A 15,000-nucleotide genomic window follows, 5' to 3' on the forward strand; every position below is an offset into this window, starting at 1 on the left:
CGGAGAGCAGGCGATGAATCCGGAGGCGTGAGTGGTATCTGTGTTTGTTTTTAAAGGGGGAAAAGTTTTTTTTACGTTGGAAAAGTCTTTTAAAGTTATGGGGGCCTATAAAAAGTAACACTACAGGATCAAGTGGAAGGGGTCCAATACTTTTGCACTTGTGAAGTTTACGGGTTTTAATCTTTTGGTCCATTATTTATGAACTCGGTGATGATGCACGCTTGTTCTCTACAGAGATTATGCTAAACTTTTCTCCCCAGAATGCCATTTGCCCTAGAGAAGCGCTGCTGCCGTGCTGCCAGGCTGTCAGGGACTTTCCTGCTTCCTCCTTCTGTTACTACCTATTAGTATGAGTCACCTCCTTTCACATATTAGAAGCCAGTCTATAATTCCTATAGTGAAATCCTGGTTAATGTTTAGTGTTTACTTTCTCCAATGGTCAGTGCTTTGTCCGCAGCACATGTTTATTAAGTGTCCAGGATGCAGCTTTGTAATGCTTTACACTGCAGCTGTGCTCTATTAGGACACACCCACCTATAATTACTAAGCTCCCAAGCTCCATCTAGTGGCGGCAGCAGGAAGTGATATTATTTTTGTAATGCTTTATACTGCAGCTGTGCTCTATTAGGACACACCAACCTATAATTACTAAGCTCCCAAGCTCCATCTAGTGGCGGCAGCAGGAAGTGATATTATTTTTGTAATGCTTTATACTGCAGCTGTGCTCTATTAGGACACACCCACCTATAATTACTAAGCTCCCAAGCTCCATCTAGTGGCAGCAGCAGGAAGTGATATTTTTGTGATGCTTTACACTGCAGCTGTGCTCTATTAGGACACACCCACCTATAATTACTAAGCTCCCAAGCTCCATCTAGTGGCAGCAGCAGGAAGTGATATTGTTTTTGTGATGCTTTATACTGCAGCTATGCTTTATTAGGACACACCCACCTATAATTACTAAGCTCCCAAGCTCCATCTAGTGGCAGCAGCAGGAAGTGATATTGTTTTTGTGATGCTTTAGACTGCAGCTGTGCTCTATTAGGACACACCCACCTATAATTACTAAGCTCACAAGCTCCATCTGGTGGCGGCAGCAGGAAGGGATATTATTTTTGTGATGCTTTAAACTGCAGCTGTGCTCTATTAGGACACACCCACCTATAATTACTAAGCTCCAAAGCTCCATCTAGTGGCGGCAGCAGGAAGTGATATTATTTTTGTGATGCTTTACACTGCAGCTATGCTCTATTAGGACACACCCACCTATAATTACTAAGCTCCCAAGCTCCATCTAGTGGCGGCAGCAGGAAATATTATTTTTGTGATGCTTTATACTGTAGCTATGCTCTATTAGGACACACCCACCTATAATTACTAAGCTCCCAAGCTCCATCTAGTGGCGGCAGCATTAAATGATATTATTTTTGTGATGCTTTACACTGCAGCTGTGCTCTATTAGGACACACCCACCTATAATTACTAAGCTCCCAAGCTCCATCTAGTGGCGGCAGCAGGAAGGGATATTATTTTTGTGATGCTTTAAACTGCAGCTGTGCTGTATTAGGACACACCCACCTATAATTACTAAGCTCCCAAGCTCCATCTAGTGGCGGCAGCAGGAAGGGATATTATTTTTGTGATGCTTTAAACTGCAGCTGTGCTCTATTAGGACACACCCACCTATAATTACTAAGCTCCATCTAGTGGCAGCAGCAGGAAGTGATATTTTTGTGATGCTTTACACTGCAGCTGTGCTCTATTAGGACACACCCACCTATAATTACTAAGCTCCATCTAGTGGCAGCAGCAGGAAGTGATATTTTTGTGATGCTTTATACTGCAGCTGTGCTCTATTAGGACACACCCACCTATAATTACTAAGCTCCATCTAGTGGCAGCAGCAGGAAGTGATATTTTTGTGATGCTTTACACTGCAGCTATGCTCTATTAGGACACACCCACCTATAATTACTAAGCTCCCAAGCTCCATCTAGTGGCGGCATCAGGAAGGGATATTATTTTTGTGATGCTTTACACTGCAGCTGTGCTCTATTAGGACATACCCACCTATAATTACTAAGCTCCCAAGCTCCATCTAGTGGCGGCATCAGGAAGGGATATTATTTTTGTGATGCTTTACACTGCAGCTATGCTCTATTAGGACACAACCACCTATAATTACTAAGCTCCCAAGCTCCATCTAGTGGCGGCAGCAGCAAGTGATATTTTTGTGATGCTTTAAACTGCAGCTGTGCTCTATTAGGACACACCCACCTATAATTACTAAGCTCCCAAGCTCCATCTAGTGGCGGCAGCAGGAAGGGATATTATTTTTGTGATGCTTTAAACTGCAGCTGTGCTCTATTAGGACACACTCACCTATAATTACTAAGCTCTCAAGCTCCATCTGGTGGCGGCAGCAGGAAGGGATATTATTTTTGTGATGCTTTAAACTGCAGCTGTGCTCTATTAGGACACACCCACCTATAATCACTAAGCTCCCAAGCTCCATCTAGTGGCGGCAGCAGGAAGGGATATTATTTTTGTGATGCTTTATACTGCAGCTGTGCTCTATTAGGACACACCCACCTATAATTACTAAGCTCCATCTAGAGGCGGCAGCAGGAAGTGATATTATTTTTGTGATGCTTTACACTGCAGCTGTGCTCTATTAGGACACACCCACCTATAATTACTAAGCTCCCAAGCTCCATCTAGTGGCGGCAGCAGGAAGGGATATTATTTTTGTGATGCTTTACACTGCAGCTATGCTCTATTAGGACACAACCACCTATAATTACTAAGCTCCCAAGCTCCATCTAGTGGCAGCAGCAGGAAGTGATATTGTTTTTGTGATGCTTTACACTGCAGCTGTGCTCTATTAGGACACACCCACCTATAATTACTAAGCTCCCAAGCTCCATCTAGTGGCAGCAGCAGGAAGTGATATTGTTTTTGTGATGCTTTACACTGCAGCTATGCTTTATTAGGACACACCCACCTATAATTACTAAGCTCCCAAGCTCCATCTAGTGGCAGCAGCAGGAAGTGATATTGTTTTTGTGATGCTTTACACTGCAGCTGTGCTCTATTAGGACACACCCACCTATAATTACTAAGCTCCCAAGCTCCATCTAGTGGCGGCAGCAGTAAGGGATATTATTTTTGTGATGCTTTATACTGCAGCTATGCTCTATTAGGACACACCCACCTATAATTACTAAGCTCCCAAGCTCCATCTAGTGGCGGCAGCAGGAAGGGATATTAATTTTGTGATGCTTTATACTGCAGCTATGCTTTATTAGGACACACCCACCTATAATTACTAAGCTCCCAAGCTCCATCTAGTGGCAGCAGCAGGAAGTGATATTGTTTTTGTGATGCTTTATACTGCAGCTGTGCTCTATTAGGACACACCCACCTATAATTACTAAGCTCCCAAGCTCCATCTAGTGGCAGCAGCAGGAAGTGATATTGTTTTTGTGATGCTTTATACTGCAGCTATGCTCTATTAGGACACACCCACCTATAATTACTAAGCTCCCAAGCTCCATCTAGAGGCGGCAGCAGGAAGTGATATTATTTTTGTGATGCTTTACACTGCAGCTGTGCTCTATTAGAACACACCCACCTATAATTACTAAGCTGACAAGCTCCATCTAGTGGCAGCAACAGGAAGTGATATTGTTTTTGTGATGCTTTACACTGCAGCTATGCTCTATTAGGACACACCCACCTATAATTACTAAGCTCCCAAGCTCCATCTAGTGGCAGCAGCAGGAAGTGATATTGTTTTTGTGATGCTTTACACTGCAGCTATGCTCTATTAGGACACATCCACCTATAATTACTAAGCTCCCAAGCTCCATCTAGTGGCGGCAGCAGGAAGTGATATTGTTTTTGTGATGCTTTACACTGCAGCTATGCTCTATTAGGACACACCCACCTATAATTACTAAGCTGACAAGCTCCATCTAGTGGCGGCAGCAGGAAGTGATGTAATTTTTATCATTTTACTTTAAATCCATGTAATAAAATGATGTTAAAGGCTGGAGATTGATGTGTGTACTGATTACTGGGCACATCTACAATTCAGATGATGAGAAAAGTCATTTTATTGTGTTTTCTCACCAGATATTCTGCAGACATGGCGATAATTGCTGATGATTCTCCTGCCAAGGAAAAAGAGTAAGTGATCAGACATGAACGCTAAGGTCCCACTATAAGACCGAGACCTACACTATAAGGAGAAAAGTATATACACAAGTCTTAATGATTGAGCGCAGGTGACTCCTTCAGCCCCATCGGTGTATAATGTATAAGATGTGGCCCCATTGCACTCGGTATATAACCGCCAGCCCCTCGCCCCAGTGTATAACCTCCAGCCATCACTCCCCATGTATAACCTCCGCCCCCACCATGCTGTCTGCCATTACTCCCATGTGACAGAGCGGCCGGTGGTGCGGAACTCACTGATATCAGCGCATCCTGTGATAGGAACTACCGGGGCAACAAGTCCATTCCTGACATTTCTCCTCCTCAATATTCCCCATCAGCAGTGAGTGATATTATTGAGTAGTGGAAGGAGCCGCAGCAACTCAGCCACAAAATGGAGACCCCGTAATGTTACAGAGCGGTTGGCCGAGTGCTGAGGAGGAGAGAACAGAAAAGTCCACACCGCTGTCCTGACCCCATAACTGCAGAGTCCAGACCTCCTCTGCTAACATCAGCACAAACAGTGCACCCACCGGGGGCTTCATGGCCGAGCAGCTGCAGGCGTACATCACCAAGCACAATGCCGAGGCATACATCACCAAGCACAATACCGAGCCGTACATCACCAAGCACAATGCCGAGCCATACATCACCAAGCACAATGCCGAACCGTACATCACCAAGCACAATGCTGAGCCGTACATCACCAAGCACAATGCCGAGCCGTACATCACCAAGCACAATGCCGAGCCGTACATCACCAAGCACAATGCTGAGCCATACATCACCAAGCACAATGCCGAACCGTACATCACCAAGCACAATGCTGAGCCGTACATCACCAAGCACAATGCTGAGCCGTACATCACCAAGCACAATGCCGAGCCATACATCACCAAGCACAATGCTGAGCCATACATCACCAAGCACAATGCTGAGCCATACATCACCAAGCACAATGCCGAGCCGTACATCACCAAGCACAATGCTGAGCCATACATCACCAAGCACAATGCCGAGCCATACATCACCAAGCACAATGCTGAGCCATACATCACCAAGCACAATGCTGAGCCATACATCACCAGCACAATGCCGAGCCATACATCACCAAGCACAATGCTGAGCCATACATCACCAAGCACAATGCTGAGCCATACATCACCAAGCACAATGCCGAGCCGTACATCACCAAGCACAATGCCGAGCCGTACATCACCAAGCACAATGCCGAGCCATACATCACCAAGCACAATGCTGAGCCATACATCACCAAGCACAATGCCGAGCCGTACATCACCAAGCACAATGCTGAGCCATACATCACCAAGCACAATGCCGAGCCGTACATCACCAAGCACAATGCTGAGCCATACATCACCAAGCACAATGCAGAGCCGTACATCACCAAGCACAATGCTGAGCCATACATCACCAAGCACAATGCTGAGCCGTACATCACCAAGCACAATGCCGAGCCATACATCACCAAGCACAATGCTGAGCCGTACATCACCAAGCACAATGCTGAGCCATAAATCACCAAGCACAATGCCGAGCCGTACATCACCAAGCACAATGCCGAGCCGTACATCACCAAGCACAATGCCGAGCCATACATCACCAAGCACAATGCCGAGCCATACATCACCAAGCACAATGCTGAGCCGTACATCACCAAGCACAATGCTGAGCCGTACATCACCAAACACAATGCTGAGCCGTACATCACCAAGCACAATGCTGAGCCATACATCACCAAGCACAATGCTGAGCCATACATCACCAAGCACAATGCCGAGCCATACATCACCAAGCACAATGCTGAACTGTATAATCACCAAGCACAATGCTGAGCCGTACATCACCAAGCACAATGCTGAGCCGTACATCACCAAGCACAATGCCGAGCCGTACATCACCAAGCACAATGCTGAGCCGTACATCACCAAGCACAATGCTGAGCCATACATCACCAAGCACAATGCTGAACTGTATAATCACCAAGCACAATGCTGAGCCGTACATCACCAAGCACAATGCTGAGCCGTACATCACCAAGCACAATGCCGAGCCGTACATCACCAAGCACAATGCTGAGCCGTACATCACCAAGCACAATGCCGAGCCATACATCACCAAGCACAATGCTGAGCCGTACATCACCAAGCACAATACCGAGCCGTACACCACCAAGCACAATACCGAGCCGTACATCACCAAGCACAATGCTGAGCCGTACATCACCAAGCACAATGCCGAGCCGTACATCACCAAGCACAATGCCGAGCCGTACATGACCAAGCACAATGCCGAGCCGTACATCACCAAGCACAATACCGAGCCATACATCACCAAGCACAATGCCGAGCCGTACATCACCAAGCACAATGCTGAGCCACACATCACCAAGCACAATGCCAAGCCATACATCACCAAGCACAATGCCGAGCCATACATCACCAAGCACAATGCTGAGCCGTACATCACCAAACACAATGCTGAGCCGTACATCACCAAGCACAATACCGAGCCATACATCACCAAGCACAATGCCGAGCCGTACATGACCAAGCACAATGCCGAGCCGTACATCACCAAGCACAATATCGAGCCGTACATCACCAAGCACAATGCCGAGCCGTACATCACCAAGCACAATGCTGAGCCGTACATCACCAAACACAATGCTGAGCCGTACATCACCAAGCACAATACCGAGCCATACATCACCAAGCACAATGCTGAGCCATACATCACCAAGCACAATGCTGAGCCGTACATCACCAAGCACAATGCTGAGCCATACATCACCAAGCACAATGCCGAGCCGTACATCACCAAGCACAATGCCGAGCCGTACATCACCAAGCACAATGCTGAGCCATACATCACCAAGCACAATGCCGAGCCATACATCACCAAGCACAATGCCGAGCCGTACATCACCAAGCACAATGCCGAGCCATACATCACCAAGCACAATGCCGAGCCATACATCACCAAGCACAATGCTGAGCCATACATCACCAAGCACAATGCTGAGCCGTACATCACCAAGCACAATGCTGAGCCGTACATCACCAAGCACAATGCCGAGCCGTACATCACCAAGCACAATGCTGAGCCGTACATCACCAAGCACAATGCCGAGCCATACATCACCAAGCACAATGCTGAGCCATACATCACCAAGCACAATGCTGAACTGTATAATCACCAAGCACAATGCTGAGCCGTACATCACCAAGCACAATGCTGAGCCGTACATCACCAAGCACAATGCCGAGCCGTACATCACCAAGCACAATGCTGAGCCGTACATCACCAAGCACAATGCCGAGCCATACATCACCAAGCACAATGCTGAGCCGTACATCACCAAGCACAATGCCGAGCCGTACATCACCAAGCACAATACCGAGCCGTACATCACCAAGCACAATGCCGAGCCGTACATCACCAAGCACAATGCCGAGCCGTACATGACCAAGCACAATGCCGAGCCGTACATCACCAAGCACAATACCGAGCCATACATCACCAAGCACAATGCCGAGCCGTACATCACCAAGCACAATGCTGAGCCGTACATCACCAAGCACAATGCCAAGCCATACATCACCAAGCACAATGCTGAGCCGTACATCACCAAGCACAATGCCGAGCCGTACATCACCAAGCACAATGCTGAGCCATACATCACCAAGCACAATGCTGAGCCGTACATCACCAAACACAATGCTGAGCCGTACATCACCAAGCACAATACCGAGCCATACATCACCAAGCACAATGCCGAGCCGTACATCACCAAGCACAATGCTGAGCCGTACATCACCAAGCACAATACCGAGCCATACATTACCAAGCACAATGCTGAGCCATACATCACCAAGCACAATGCTGAGCCACACATCACCAAGCACAATGCTGAGCCGTACATCACCAAGCACAATGCTGAGCCATACATCACCAAGCACAATGCTGAGCCATACATCACCAAGCACAATGCTGAGCCATACATCACCAAGCACAATGCTGAGCCATACATCACCAATCACAATACCGAGCCATACATCACCAAGCACAATGCCGAGCCATACATCACCAAGCACAATGCTGAGCCATACATCACCAAGCACAATGCTGAGCCATACATCACCAAGCACAATGCTGAGCCGTACATCACCAAGCACAATGCCGAGCCATACATCACCAAGCACAATGCTGAGCCATACATCACCAAGCACAATGCTGAGCCGTACATCACCAAGCACAATGCTGAGCCATACATCACCAAGCACAATGCTGAGCCATACATCACCAAACACAATGCCAAGCCGTACATCACCAAGCACAATGCTGAGCCATACATCACCAGCACAATGCCGAGCCATACATCACCAAGCACAATGCCGAGCCGTACATCACCAAGCACAATGTCGATCATCGGATGAAACTGTGTAAAGCTTACACCATTGGATTCTGGGGGAGACGTGTTCTATGTAGTATGGCTGGCTTTGTATTGGGGAGGGCTGTGACTATTGTATGTGATACATATCATTATAGTATAAGAAATGTAAGAAGCGATGGTTGTCACTATATACTATATACTATATACTCAGGTTTATTGGTTGTTTTTTTCCACAGGAGTCCTGCAGAAATCATCGTGACGGTCAATGAGACTCCTGCCAATGAGGGGTAAGGGGATCACCACAATATATAGAGCAGCCTCCATTATGGGATAAGTTCTAGACTGGATCTAGTTGTAGATATTTTTCCAGATTGATACATGATATAGGAAGGTGGGTTCAGGGGGCAAAGTGTTTCCAGACACAAAACAAGAAGCCATGAATGGTGCATATACTCAGATTGGGTTCTGGACACTTGTCCGGAGCACTCGGGTCAGAACTAGACGTGGTCATTGCTCAGCGCCTCCTGAATCAGCTTTGTGTTTCCATTTTTTGTAGTTTTTGCACAGATAAAACCACAAAGGTCTTTCCACAACCTTGTTACACGGAGCCGCCTCCTGAGAAGGAGCTTCTAGCACCCCCGGAAATATCCGCAGAGCCCGAGCTCCCCGGTCTGGTGCCAGTCCAAAAGAAGGTGAAGAAGAAGAGGCAGAGGAAAAGGAAGAGCAAAAAGATAAAGGCGGTGCTGCTCGTCAAGGGTCCGCGGGCAAAACCAGGTAGATACAATCTAATCATTGGTGGAAGTCATAGTAGATGAGACCCGAGTGACGAGGACGAGGGATAAATTGCTCAAATCTGGAGGAAGATAGACAGCAGCGCTCACTACCGCCAGCGGCTTTTTTTCTTTTTTAATTATTTAAATAAATAATTTTTAGAAAAAGGTGTGCTATACCCCCCAATTTTGATACCCAGATATGATAAAGCAGACAGCTGGGGGCTGGTATTTTCAGGCTGGGGAGAACCATGGTTATTGGGCACCCCCAACCTAAAAATAGCAGCCTGCAGCCATCTGCGATTGTCACATCCAATAGACTCCACTCTACACCCGCTCTCTGCTCCCTGCACACACTGTTTGCTGGGTTGTGATGTGCGGTGAATCCCTGCCCACAACGCTGTCAATCAGGGTGACGTATCCGCAGTCCCGGTGAGACCGGGTCACATGTTTGTGATGCAACGTTAACTTCCAGAGCCCGGAAGTTGATGTGACATCACAGGATATGAGCATTGCTGGCATCCAGTGCACACAATCCGCACTGAGAGCAAAGGGATAGTGCCCCCCAGAGGCTGAAATGACAACAGAAGGTATTTAAAGAAGTTCTTGTTTTAAATATTTACATGGAATTGTAGAACATGTCATGTGGTGGACAAGCCCTTTAATGTCTATGAAATAATTTGCTTTTCTGCACCCCCCCCCCCCCCCGTGTTTGACGGTCATTGATGTGAGATATTGGTCATCATTGTATATGGCATGGATATCTGCGCCGCTTATCACCGATTCTCTTCTCCACCTAATTGATCTTTTTCTTTTGTTTAGGAATTCTGTCTGGAAAATTTCATCTGAAGTTACCGAAAAAGGCCGTCGGAAACCGTAAGTCATGGAAGAAATTCAGTCTCTGGTCACCATTCGTCAGAGTTTAATGGGTAGCCGGGATTTCCTTCATGTAGAACCGGAGCCGGTTAGTTGACCTGACCCTAAAGGTCCGGGTGAAGGCAGAGGGTCTCCCTGTCACCCCCTCCCCATGGCACCACAGGTGCAGGACTGGTTGTGGCTGCACCATACAATAATGGCACTGTCCCCGGTATCCTGTCTGTGCCATCACTGAACCTCCAGTTTCTGGTGTCAGCCATTGACACATCGTACAGTTTATATAGTCTTTGATGACTTCAGCTCAGGATGAGGATGCAGTCAGTGCCGGCTATGGTTGCTAATCAGTGTTCCTTATTTCCAGGCCTTCTCCTCATTGCCCTGTGCTCCATTCTTTCTTTCCAGCTGGCGCAGTCTGGTAAGTAGATGTTTTAGGGTCTCTTTCCTGTTCGCTTTGCTCTTTCTATCACTCTCATAATCAATCATGATGACCACTTCTTTACTAAACTCACACGGAGGTCTTTACTAACTTCGGCGCCTGTCATGGCGGCAGCGGGTTCTGTTCAGACTACAGATTCTGGCACACCGCCTGTTAACTTCTCTGATGTCTATGATCAGCACTGGCAGACTCAGGCTTCGACCAACAGATTGCTAGTTCATAGGCAGGCTAGCAACAATTACTCTGTGCTAGTCTGCTTGTGAGTCATCTTTGATCACATGCTCTGGGGGAGCCAATCACAACTGCTCCCCTCCTATATATGCTGGCTGTGCACATATATTAGTGCCAGCTATAGTTTATCTTAGCTGGTCTGGTGAGGTGTTGTGATCAGACTATCTTATGATTGTGGTACTCGTTGCTTTGTGCCTTTGTGGGTTAACTCTTGTTTTATTTTTATTGCTACCTTCCTCCTCTTGCTTTTCTACTGAGTCTCTCATTCTTGGTTGCAGTGTGTCAGAGTTTTGGTTTTTCCCTGTCTGTCTTTATCCATGTTTCCATCCCTCTTGCCCCTTCCTTCCCTGGTGAGAGGGAGGAATAAGATCAGTTCTGGTTAGGAGCTTACCAGGCACGGGACTCTCAACCATTAGGGGTAACTATGAGGTTAGGGATAACCTAGGGACCCCTAGTGTGAGGGACAGCATAAGAGCCTCTGCCCCTTGCTTTCTTACAGTCACATTGTGACATCTGTACATATTTTCTCTGCTATATTCCTGGCACCTTTAGACTAGGACACCTTTTATATATCAATTAGGACTAGTACTAGATAAATAGATCCACTAAACAGGCTCTTAAACTGCAGACTGAGCTCGGAATACTAATTTGAAAATGTTGTCTCCTGCATTAGCTCATCTTCCAGCTAACTATCTTCAGCAACTTTCTTCCTCTCCGGCAGTTTTCTTCCTTACCAGTAGCTTTCTTCCTTTCCAGCAGCTTTCTTTTTTCCAGCAGCTTCATTCCTCTCCAGCAGCTTTCTTCCTTTCCAGCAGCCTTCTTCCTTTCCAGCAGCCCTCTTCCTTTACAGCAGCTTTCTTCCTTTCCAGAAGCTTTCTTCCTCTCCAACACCTCTCTTCCTTTCCAGCAGATTTCTTCCTCTCCAGCAGCTTTCTTCCTCTCCAGCTGCTTTCTTTCTTTCCAGCAGCTTTTTCCCTCTCCAGCAGATTTCTTCCTCTCCAGCAGCTTCCCTCCTTTCCAGCAGCTTCCTTCCTTTCCAGCAGCTTTCTTCCTCTCTGGCAGCTTTCTTCTTCTCCAGCAGCTTTCTTCTTCTCCAGCAGCTTTCTTCTTCTCCAGCAGCTTTCTTCTTCTCCAGCAGCTTTCTTCTTCTCCAGCAGCTTTCTTCCTCTCCAGCAGCTTTCTTCCTCTCCAGCAGCTTTCTTTCTCTCCGGCAGCTTTTTTCCTCTATTGCAGCTTTCTTCCTCCCCAGCAGCTTTCTTCCTCTCCAGCAGCTTTCTTCTTCTCCAGTAGCCTTCTTCCTTTCCAGCAGCTTTCTTCCTCCCCAGCAGTTTTCTTTCTCTCCAGCAGCCTTCTTCCTTTCCAGCAGCTTTCTTTCTTTCCAGCAGCTTGCTTCCTCTCCAGCAGCTTTCTTGCATTCCAGCAGATTTCTTCCTCTCCAGAAGCTTTCTTCCTTTCCAGCAGCTTTCTTCCTCTCCAGAAGCGTTCTTCCTTTCCAGCAGCTTTCTTCCTTTCCAGCAGCTTTCTTCCTCTCTAGCAGCTTTCTTCCTCTCCAGCAGCTTTCTTCCTCTCCAGCAGATTTCTTCCTCTCCAGCAGATTTCTTCCTCTCCAGAAGCTTTCTTCCTTTCCAGCAGCTTTCTTCCTCTCTAGCAGCTTTGTTCCTCTCCAGCAGTTTTCTTCCTCTCTAGCAGCTTCCTTCCTCTCCAGCAGCTTTCTTCCTCTCCAGTAGCTTCTTCCTCTCCCGCAGCTTCTTTCCTCTCCAGCAGGTTTCTTCCTTTCCAGCAGCTTCCTTTCTCTCCAGCAGCTTTCTTCCTCTCTAGCAGCTTCCTTCCTCTCCAGAAGCTTTCTTCCTTTCCAGCAGATTTCTTCCTCTCTAGCAGCTTTCTTCCTTTCCAGCAGCTTTCTTTCTTTCCAGCAGCTTGCTTCCTCTCCAGCAGCTTCCTTACATTCCAGCAGATTTCTTCCTCTCCAGAAGCTTTCTTCCTTTCCAGCAGCTTTCTTCCTCTCCAGAAGCGTTCTTCCTTTCCAGCAGCTTTCTTCCTCTCCAGCAGCTTTCTTCCTCTCCAGCAGATTTCTTCCTCTCCAGCAGATTTCTTCCTCTCCAGAAGCTTTCTTCCTTTCCAGCAGCTTTCTTCCTCTCTAGCAGCTTTGTTCCTCTCCAGCAGTTTTCTTCCTCTCTAGCAGCTTCCTTCCTCTCCAGCAGCTTTCTTCCTCTCCAGTAGCTTCTTCCTCTCCCGCAGCTTCTTTCCTCTCCAGCAGGTTTCTTCCTTTCCAGCAGCTTCCTTTCTCTCCAGCAGCTTTCTTCCTCTCTAGCAGCTTCCTTCCTCTCCAGAAGCTTTCTTCCTTTCCAGCAGATTTCTTCCTCTCTAGCAGCTTTCTTCCTCTCCAGCAGCATTCTTCTTCTCTAGCAGCTTCCTTCCTCTCCAGCAGCTTTCTTCCTCTCCAGCAGCTTTCTTCCTTCTCAGCAGCTTTCTTCTCTTCCCTTTTGCAGTTCTTCTTTCATCTCCAATGAAGGACGCCTCTTCTGTTTCCATCTTGTGCTATTTCAGAATTTCTCATGTTTAATACAACAATGGATAACAATTCTTTTGTATAACTAATATATTTGCTTGGTTTCTTTCCCCCATCAGTGATCATTTGTATCCTGTCGGTTCCGGTGCCAGATTTTCCCTTTACTGTCAGCCATAACAATCACATGGTCACTTTCCAAGAACCAACATTCTGCCCAGAAAGAGTCCACATCTCCGACTCCTGCTCCGCTTGTTTTGAAGAAGCATCTTTCCTGGACATTACTTGTAGCAATGCAGCCGATATTAAGATTTGGGGAGAACCTAGAAAAGGAAATGAAGTCTTGACCTTCGTAAGGATGACTTCTGAAGGTAATAAAAATGATGTTGGGGGAACATAAAAATTTATGTTTTGTTAATGTGTCAGCATTTCTGAGAACACCTGATAGCAAGTAAAAAGGGTAATAAGTAAAAAGGGTAATACACGGGATTTTCTAGATTTTTGGTGTAAAATCTGCCAAAAATATACCCATTTTTTTACCTAATTACTTTTAAGAAACATAGATTTTTTTTCGCCACAGGTGGTAACTGCATCATGAAGAAGAGTCAGAATCTCCACAAGAAGAGATCCGTAGAATCGAGCCCTCAAGATGATCTGAAAGGTGAGATCTCTATAGATTTGCTACAATCTTATCTCCTCCTATCATAGTAAGTGGTGACATATTAGTTGCATATGTCATCATTAATCGGGGGGAAGATCTGTCTGTGAGGACAACCAAGGAGCCTTGGGATGAAGGGTTCTGTTGATACCTCTATGTAATGTTCTCCTGTAGTCCATGGGTCTCAAACTTGGCTGCATGTATGGATCGCGCATAAAAAAAAATTAATTTGGGGGGCTGCATTCTTTTCAAGACAAACTGACATTTTTCTTGGTACCATATTTTTTCTATACACCTTTGGATCACTATTTTTGAAAAAATTTCAATTGTTTATTATAAGAAACGTGCACTTTTTTGAATAAATATAAAATAAAACATGCTTTTTTTAATTTTATTTTATTTTTTACATTTTATTCCTTTTTCTAAATAACACATTTTTACAATTAGCACCATATAGTCATTTTGGCCAAGATATTGTAGTAATGTGCCTCATCTTGTTTATCTTTATGTAGCAATGTGCACCATCCTGCTCCCCATTCTGTAGTAATGTGCCCATGCTTGTCCTCTTGTAGTGATGTGCTCATCCTTATTTCCATCATCCATTAATGTGCCCATCCTTGTCCCTGTGCTGTATTAAGGTGCCTCATCCTGTAGTAATATGCCCATCCTTGTCTCCATCCTGTAGTAATGTGACCATCCTGGTTCTCATCCTGTAGAAATGTGCCCATCCTTGTGCCCATCCTTGTCCTCATCCTGTAGTAATGTGCCCATCCTTGTGCCCATCCTTGTCCTCATCCTGTAGTAATGTGCCCATCCTTGTCCTCATCCTGTAGTAATGTGCCCATCCTGGTCCCCATCCTGTAGTAATGTGCCCATCCTTGTTCTCAT

The 15,000-nt window shown here is 46.3% G+C and overlaps 1 protein-coding gene and 1 long non-coding RNA gene across 3 annotated transcripts in view; one reads left to right on the forward strand and one right to left on the reverse strand.

Moving 5' to 3' along the window:
- LOC142257012 (uncharacterized) overlaps positions 1-15,000 on the reverse strand; it is a 61,219-nt gene that overhangs the window by 12,615 nt on the left and 33,604 nt on the right. Inside the window, exon 2 of the long non-coding RNA XR_012727588.1 lies at positions 4,135-4,175. This is a non-coding gene — a long non-coding RNA (uncharacterized LOC142257012). The remainder of the gene's footprint in view (positions 1-4,134; positions 4,176-15,000) is intronic.
- The window catches only part of LOC142257011 (uncharacterized), a 45,182-nt gene that overhangs the window by 12,045 nt on the left and 18,137 nt on the right, over positions 1-15,000 (forward strand). For both annotated transcript variants that reach the window (XM_075329058.1, XM_075329059.1), the window contains exons 2-8: positions 4,138-4,191; positions 8,872-8,922; positions 9,192-9,409; positions 10,228-10,281; positions 10,643-10,696; positions 13,577-13,825; positions 14,035-14,115. In XM_075329058.1, coding sequence (XP_075185173.1) covers positions 4,151-4,191; positions 8,872-8,922; positions 9,192-9,409; positions 10,228-10,281; positions 10,643-10,696; positions 13,577-13,825; positions 14,035-14,115 — 748 coding nt within the window. In that variant the 5' untranslated portion in view covers positions 4,138-4,150. The remainder of the gene's footprint in view (positions 1-4,137; positions 4,192-8,871; positions 8,923-9,191; positions 9,410-10,227; positions 10,282-10,642; positions 10,697-13,576; positions 13,826-14,034; positions 14,116-15,000) is intronic.

This window comes from Anomaloglossus baeobatrachus, chromosome 11 (assembly GCF_048569485.1).
Source record: "Anomaloglossus baeobatrachus isolate aAnoBae1 chromosome 11, aAnoBae1.hap1, whole genome shotgun sequence".
In the NCBI taxonomy this organism is placed as follows: Eukaryota; Metazoa; Chordata; class Amphibia; order Anura; family Aromobatidae; genus Anomaloglossus; species Anomaloglossus baeobatrachus.